Source organism: Triticum urartu, chromosome 6A, assembly GCF_056163025.1.
Source record: "Triticum urartu cultivar PI428250 chromosome 6A, HENAU_Tu73, whole genome shotgun sequence".
Taxonomy (NCBI): domain Eukaryota; kingdom Viridiplantae; phylum Streptophyta; class Magnoliopsida; order Poales; family Poaceae; genus Triticum; species Triticum urartu.
This window is the reverse complement of record NC_141878.1, coordinates 390,689,408-390,697,076: the sequence shown is the minus strand read 5'-3', so window position 1 is coordinate 390,697,076 and position 7,669 is coordinate 390,689,408. Positions and strand designations below refer to the sequence as shown.

The following is a 7,669-nucleotide window of genomic DNA, read 5'->3' as shown; positions in this document are numbered from 1 at the left end:
CATGTCTATCTTCCTCTTCTTGACCGCCTCCTCCATCTCAAACTTCTGTCGTTGGAGGTCTAGGTATTGCTTCATTTGCTCGTCCTTGCTTTGCCGCTTCTTCTCGTCCCTCACATCCTTATATGACATCATGCCATGCAAAGTCTCATGCAAGGCCATGGATGAGGCGTCACGTATGTCATCCACCTTTGAGTTGGTCTTGCCCCTCGGCCTCTTCAACGCCTCGCCATCCCCACCTCCGGCGAACTTGGCCGTCTTCTTGCCTCTCTTCCTTTGAAGTTCACGGTATTGATCCTTGAACTTAGGGCAATTGTTGATGATCGTCCAACAATGCATAAGAGTGAATGGCTTGTCATTGTGCCGGGCCTTGAATGCCTCCAAAGATTGAAATGCGTACACCACATGATCAACAACAAGTGAACATGCAAACATATACACGGCCGAAGTCTCATGGCCATAGCAAGGGCTAGAAAGAGAAGATCATACCATGTCTCCAACGCCGAGACCACTCACGGGCCGTGCTTCAACGCTCTCAAATGCGGCACAATACTTGTTGCACTCTTGTTGGATGAACAACCATCTTTTTTGAATCGAACCGATGCCACGGTTGCTTGTAATTTGGTAGGGCTCAAACATCTTTCTTTCATGGAATGTTTTGTAGACTCTCGTCCAAAAAACAATGCCCTTTTGTTGTGCGCCGGTCCTTGGATCTTGGCTAATCTCCATCCAACATTGGCAAATCAACTTGTCCTCATCTTGTGTATATGAACCAGTGCGAATGCTCTTTCGCTTCTTTTGTGCTTCCGCTCTTTGCGTGAGCTCGTCTATGAACAATGGAGCGCCACTAATATCAACATCATTGGCTTCATCTTCATCTTCACCTTCAACATAGATGTCATCGTCTTCATGCCACGAATCACCATGGTCGTAGTCAGCACGGTCGTCGGCCTCTTCATCAGGCACGTACTGGGCGCGGCCATCCTGACTTTGGGTCTCATCGGGGTCGTAGGCACGGCCATGCCCATCCTGGAAGATCACGTCCTCCATGTACTGGTTGTAGAAGGGGTCGTCCACCGTCGGCGTTGAGGTTGGCATTTCGTCAAACAACACGCGGGGGCCGGCATGGTGCCGTGAACGGTGCACGCGCCTGCTTTCTTTACATCTCGACGGAAGGCCGCCCGCCGCCGCTGGACCCAGGCGTCACGTTGAGGTCGATGACGGCCGCGGGGCGTGGTGTGGACGGCGCGAACAAGCCCACGTCCGGCGACGCCGAGAAACGGGTCTGGTCGTCGTGCCTGGGTGGAGGAAAGCCGGGCGACATGGGCGCGGCGCGCGACGTCGGCGACTGGCAGTGCGTAGGCCGGGCGACCGACGAGCCTGTGCTCGCCGGGCCGACGGCCGCTGCATGGAACCCCGCCGGACGGCCCATGCCAAGCATGAGAATGACGTGCGCTTTGTTGACGAGGTCCTCCTTCTCGTCGGCAGCGGCCTTGCGCTGCGCGGCCTCCAGCTCCTCGCGCTGGGCGGCGAACTTGGCCGCGGCGGCATTCATCTTGACGGCCGCTCTCCGTTCCCTCCTCTTCGCCGATTCCGCGTCCAACTTGGCGATCTCCTCCGGCGTGTACTCCGACCGCGGCTTCCTTGGCGCCTTCTTCTTCACCTTTGCGGTCGGGTTGACGGCCAGGCCGCCGGAACTCGGCGGGGCGTCGGCCATGGACGGGGGAGAGGGGAGGGGGGGGAGGGACGTGGGAGGGTTTGGGGGAAATGGCGCCAAATGGCCGTCGGGGGGTTTTTGGTTTCTCCCACCGACAGGCGGGCCAGAGGAGGACAAGCGCACGCGTCCCGCCCGTCCGCGCGCTGTCCGTTTCACCCCAAAACCAGCACAAGTTTGGGCTGGGGATAAGTCGAAAGCGGACACAAAGCGAACAAAAGTCCGTTTGCTCCCGCGCGCTGGGCCGTCTTTTTTGTTCCTTTTACCCCAAACGAACGGGGCCGGATAGGATAGAGTGCGCGGTGGAGTTCGCCTAATAGGGTGCATGTGCCGAGTCAGCGGAGAGCGGATCAAAATATCAAACCAAATCAAAATCCCGGCCCGTACCCTGTTGCTTTTCGGTGGGGTGCAACTCCCCCGCGTCCACGAGTTTCCCGCGGCCAGCTTCCCACCACAAGCTCGTCTCCCTCCCTCTTGCTCGGTGCGGCGCTCTCTGATTGTCCCCGCGCGGTTGCGTGCTCGGCCCTGCGCTTATATGCACCACTCGCGCTCGCCTGCTTCTGGATCCCTCTCCTCCTCCTCGCCAGTCCCACCTCCCCTTCTTCCTCGCAGCAGCCTTATCTCTTCTCCGGCTCAGCCTAGCAAAAGCGCTCTCCGGCCAGCGAGAAAGCAAGAAGGCGGAGGCATGAAGATCCAGTGCGACTCGTGCGGCGTCGCGGCGGCCACGGTGGTGTGCTGCGCGGACGAGGCGGCGCTGTGCGCGCGCTGCGACGTGGAGATCCACGCCGCTAACAAGCTCGCCAGCAAGCACCAGAGGCTCCCGCTCGACGCGCTCGGCGCCAAGCTCCCGCGCTGCGACATCTGCCAGGAGAAGGCCGCCTTCATCTTCTGCGTCGAGGACCGGGCGCTCTTCTGCCGCGACTGCGACGAGCCCATCCACGTCCCCGGCACGCTCTCCGGGAACCACCAGCGCTACCTCGCCACCGGCATCCGCGTCGGCCTCGGCCCCGTCTCCGCCTGCGCCGCCGGGGACCACGGCGCCGCCCACGACGCCGACCACCACGCCCCGCCCAAGGTCTCCTGCGAGCCCCAGCCCGCCGCCCGCGCGCAGCAGGTCCCCTCGCCGCCGCAGTTCCTGCCGCAGGACTGGGCCGTCGACGAGCTCCTGCAGTTCTCGGACTACGAGTCCAGCGACAAGGTAGCAATCCAACCCCACCACCGATACGATCATCTCTGTGCTCTGTGCTTGCCTTGCTTAGGGTTCCGTCTCGATCTTGTTCTCATGGTGTACGTCGTGTTAATTTGCAGCTGCACAAGGACTCGCCTCTCGCCTTCAAGGAGCTGGAGTGGTTCACCGCGGACATGGAGCTCTTCCACGACCACGCGCCCAAGGGCGGCAGGGCGACCATGGAGGTCCCCGAGTTCTTCGCCTCGCAGGCGGCAGACGACGCGGCCTACTACAGGCCGAGCAGAGTCGCCGCCACCGCCGGCGTGCGCCAGAGCAAGAAGGCCCGCGTCGAGATCCCCGACGACGAGGACTTCTTCATCGTGCCTGATCTTGGCTAAGCGATGCTTCTAGATGCTAGTACCTCCTGGTGTGATTTTGCAGTGTTGTTGTATACAGAGAGGAGCTGTGTACAAAAGCTAGTCTTCTGTCGAACTGTGCCCCTGTGCATCTTGACGTAGCACCGCTGAACTGTGACATATAATAATTATTATCGTAAGATATGAGCTTTGCAAAATGGACGCTTTTGATGTACCTCTGTACTTTTGCACTAGTTAGAGCATCTCTAGTGGCTTGTGTAAATTTGATAGTCTATATCTTCACATACACAATGGTGTAATTTTTTTTCATTTTAGACAACCTCAGTTTTTCAGTGGATTGTCTAAATTTGGTAGTTTATGTCTCTAACGGCTATATTTTCAACAGCTACTTTTCCAACGACTCTATTTCCAACGGCTATATTTTCAACGGCTATATTCCAGGTCTATATATACCATCCCTCCCACCTCTCATTCACCAATCCTGATTGTGCCTTCTCATTTCTCTCCTGAATTCCTTTGTCTTCTCTCACACAACAGAATGATGAGTGGAAACATTTCTTCTTTGGATATGCTCATGAATTTGTCGTCGTCTTCATCTGACGACGACGAACTCATTCTTGTAGCATTCGCAGAGCGCGAGAAGGAAGAGCAGAGGAATCGTCGACGCCATGGCGGTTCGAAGCATGGACGTCAGACAATCAATCGAGTAAGAGATGCAGGATTTGTTCTACTATGGAATGACTACTTCAAAGAAAGTCCTCGCTATCCCGAAAACTTATTTCGGCGAAGGTTCGTAATTAGTACATTTACTTAATGTTTGCCTATTTTTCACCTCCCTATTTCATTTACATTTTTACAAACAGGTTTAGGATGTCTCGTAATTTGTTTAATTGCATAGCTGAAACTATACTTCAACATGATTATGATGGTTATTTTACGCAAAAAAGAAGTGCTTGTGGACTTCTTAAGTTGCATCCGTTGCAAAAGATGACCGCAGCAATGCGAATGCTAACTTATGGAATAGCAGCTGATAGTGCCGATGACTACATCCGGTCTGCAGAAGCTACTAATCTAGAGGCTTGCAAGAAGTTTGTGATCAAAATTTGTGAAGTCTTTGGGGACCAATACCTGAGATCTCCAAATGAAGAAGATACTACAAGATTACTTGCAATAGGTGAGGAAAGAGGATTCCCTGGTATGTTAGGGAGTATAGATTGTATGCACTGGGGTTGGGAAAATTGCCCAAAAAAATGGCATGGCATGTTTAAAGGTCATGTGAAAGAGCCCACAATGATCTTGGAAGCAGTTGCTTCCCAAGATCTTTGGATTTGGCATGCTTTCTTTGGTTTACTAGGGTCAAACAACGATCTGAATGTTCTTCAACATTCTGCAATCCCGTTTACCAGGGTCAAACAAAGGATGTGGAACGAGCCTTTGGAGTTCTGCAATCCCGTTTTGCCATTGTCCGAGGACCTGCGAAAGGATGGAAACGTAAAGAAATCGGTGATGTCATGAAAGCTTGTGTCATAATGCACAATATGACAGTTGAAGATGAACGACACACTGGTCAGCAAAACAACACTTATGAGGCAATGGGAGAAAGAGTCAGGGTGTCCTCTACTCATGCAGAAGAGCTGAGTGCATTTATTCAGATGCATCAGCAAATTAGAAACAAAGATGAACATTCTCAGCTTCAAGATGATCGAGTTGAGCACCTCTGGCAGAAGTTTGGACACGAATGATGTAGTACAAGTAACTTTGTAGTCTATTTCCTTTCATCTAGTTTTTCATGTATGCATAAGAAATAGTTGAAGTGACAAATAGTTCAAGTCACAAATAGTTGAAGTGACAAATAATTCAAGTGACAAATAGTTCAAGTGATAAGAAATAGTAGACAGAACAACAAATGAAGGTCAACCAGATGTGTTCTGGCAGCGAGCAATGATCTCATCTTGTTTATTCTTGTAGAATTGCTTCTGTGCATCACTCATATGAGATGTGTCCATGAGCATGATTTTCTCATCTAATTCAAACTGTTTCCGTGCATCCTCCTTCTCTTGCAATGCAATCTGCTTCTCTTGCAATTCAAAAGCTCTCGCGTAGCGAGCAATTTTTGTGGCCTCTTTGATATCATCCTTCTCTATCTTCTGTGCCCACACACTTTCTAATGATAACTTGCAACCACTATCATTGGATTCAGAAGTTTTACCTTTCCTCAAACGTTCATTCTTGTCATGCTTCGTACCAGGAGGTCTTAGCTCTTCTTCAAGAGCATCAGTGCATGCGCCGAAGTCTTCATCGTTGGAGGTTGTACCCGGACTTGCATCCGAGGTCTTCTTTTGTTTCTTCTGAGGAAGCGGACGTGTCTGCCACTTTGGATACATCTCAAACTCTATGTAGCAATGCATTAATGTAAATGGCTTCTTTTTCTCATCCAGTTCAATGTACATGCGGTGTGCATCTCTTTCCTGAAAAAGGAAATGAAGAGTTAACACTTCCATACAACACATGGTATATTAGAAGCGAATTAGAAGATAGATGCATACCTTATCAGAGAGAGTCATTCCGCTGCAATTTCTATTTAATATCTGTTGAATACATGCACAGAACTTGCTTGTGAGCGCTGAAATAACGTTGTAACGACAAGTGAGTCCATTAGAACCACGCTCCGGCCATGACGGTTTTTTGTGAGCGTCGTAGTGATCTGAAATCCTGCCCCAATATGTACTTGAATTCTGATCGGTCCCGGTCACCGCATCCAGACTAGTGTTTGCCCATGCTTGAATCAACACCAAGTCCTCAGCAGTTGACCAATTTTTCCCTTTTGTGGAGGCTCCTTTTGCTGATTTTGGTTTCGCAGATTTTTCCCCCTTTTGTGGAGGCATCGTCACTTATTCCGCAAGTGGGCTACAATCTGCTGTTCCATAACAATTTGTGTCACTCGATCCTACATTCATCATGTCCAGAAATGAGGAGTTGTTGATCTGTGAGTCCAGCTCATATGAGTTTTCCATCTGCACACAAAGAGCAGCAGCAGCAATATTCAGATATTCAGAGAACAATACCAATATTCAGATATAGGGAGCAGCAGCAATATTCAGATACAGGGAGCAGCATCAATATTCAGAGAGCTGGCGCTCGCGCACACGCTACTGCTCGCAGCCGCTGCTCGCAGCCGGCGCCCCAGTCGCTCGCGCCTCACAGCCGCTCGCGCTCGTGCCCCACCCGCTCGCGCCTCACAGCCGCTGCTCGCAGCCGGCGCCCCAGCCGCTCGCGCACACGCTCGCCCCCGCAGCTCGCGCATCCCCCTCACACCAGCCGCTCGCAACCGGCGTACCCGCCGCTCGCGCACATGCTTGCCGCCGGCGCCGCGCTCGCAACCGGAGCCCCATCCCCCTGCCCCTTCTCTCGCATCTCCCTGCCCCATCCGCAAGGGCGACAGTGGCCGGCGGCGGTGGCCGGATTTGGCCTCAGATCCATCAGCCCCATCTCCCTGCCCTGTCTCTTCAATCACTCTCCCTCTCTCCGAATCGGAAAAACCAGAGCGTACCTCAGCGACGGCGAGCTCCTCGGGGCAGTGGCGTGGCCGTCTTCTTGTCTCCAACTTCTCCAGATCGGCGCGGGAGCGAGCTCGCGATGGGGCAGCTCTGTTTGGACGTCCTCGCCCCGTCGTCTAAACATGGACAATGCGTAGCGATTCGGGTGGATGTCTAAAATTTAGACTAGCACATACACAAGCCGCTGGACACATTTTTTGGCCTCTGATGGTCTATATTTGACATAGACTATGGGATACACAAGCCACTAGAGATGCTCTTAAAATCACACCTTAGTATGTACTGTAGTATAGAAAAAGTGTAGATAAAACATAAGAAACACTAGTGACCAACAAGACAGTGCTTCAGCAGGGGGACAGATGATGGGCTGGACCAAACAATTTCGATACTGAGAGATAACAGCATAACTGTGCAACTGTACAGTTCTGAAACTAAAACAAAGAACAGTTTGTCTAATTCATATCTAGATGTTTTTTAAAAATGTCACATCTAAGCTTTCAAAAATATATAATATAGCAACAAGAAATAAATAAACCATAAACAGAGTGGACATCAGTTTAGCTATTTTTTTGAAAGATCCAGCAAAATGCTGGCTTGATTCAGATTTAGCAGAAAGCAGCGGAAGAACAACATGATGAAGATCCGAAGATCAAAAGAGAAAGGAAAAACTGCAGCCCTAATAGCTGCAGAGAGCTACACCCACCACAAACAACACGACTACACGACCGAAGCACATGTCCTAAGCTAAGCATCACCGCCGCGTCTCGAACAACGCCGATCACCTCCGAAGACAGCAGTAGCTCCAACTACAACTTCCCTTGCCAACGCACCATCCACCCTGAAAGCAGGGGGTGGA

The 7,669-nt window shown here is 51.6% G+C and overlaps 2 protein-coding genes and 1 pseudogene across 3 annotated transcripts; 2 read left to right on the top strand and 1 right to left on the bottom strand.

Moving 5' to 3' along the window:
• Positions 1-2,216: 2,216 nt before the first annotated feature.
• On the top strand, positions 2,217-3,453 carry LOC125513727 (B-box zinc finger protein 25). Its single transcript, XM_048678906.2, has 2 exons — positions 2,217-2,909; positions 3,020-3,453. The coding sequence occupies exons 1-2, from the start codon at positions 2,247-2,249 to the stop codon at positions 3,275-3,277; spliced, it is 921 nt and encodes a 306-aa protein (XP_048534863.1). The 5' UTR covers positions 2,217-2,246; the 3' UTR covers positions 3,278-3,453.
• Positions 3,454-3,650: 197 nt separating this feature from the next.
• On the top strand, positions 3,651-5,152 carry LOC147965358 (uncharacterized; annotated as a pseudogene). Its single transcript, XR_015608303.1, has 2 exons — positions 3,651-4,045; positions 4,120-5,152. The product of XR_015608303.1 is annotated as an uncharacterized LOC147965358 (transcript).
• A 17-nt stretch (positions 5,153-5,169) lies between these two features.
• Positions 5,170-6,351, bottom strand: LOC125517123 (uncharacterized). The gene is made up of 2 exons (XM_087528070.1): positions 5,803-6,351; positions 5,170-5,724 (listed from the first exon to the last, which is right to left on the bottom strand). The coding sequence occupies exons 1-2, from the start codon at positions 6,139-6,141 to the stop codon at positions 5,170-5,172; spliced, it is 894 nt and encodes a 297-aa protein (XP_087384196.1). The 5' UTR covers positions 6,142-6,351.
• Between the last annotated feature and the right edge of the window lie 1,318 nt (positions 6,352-7,669).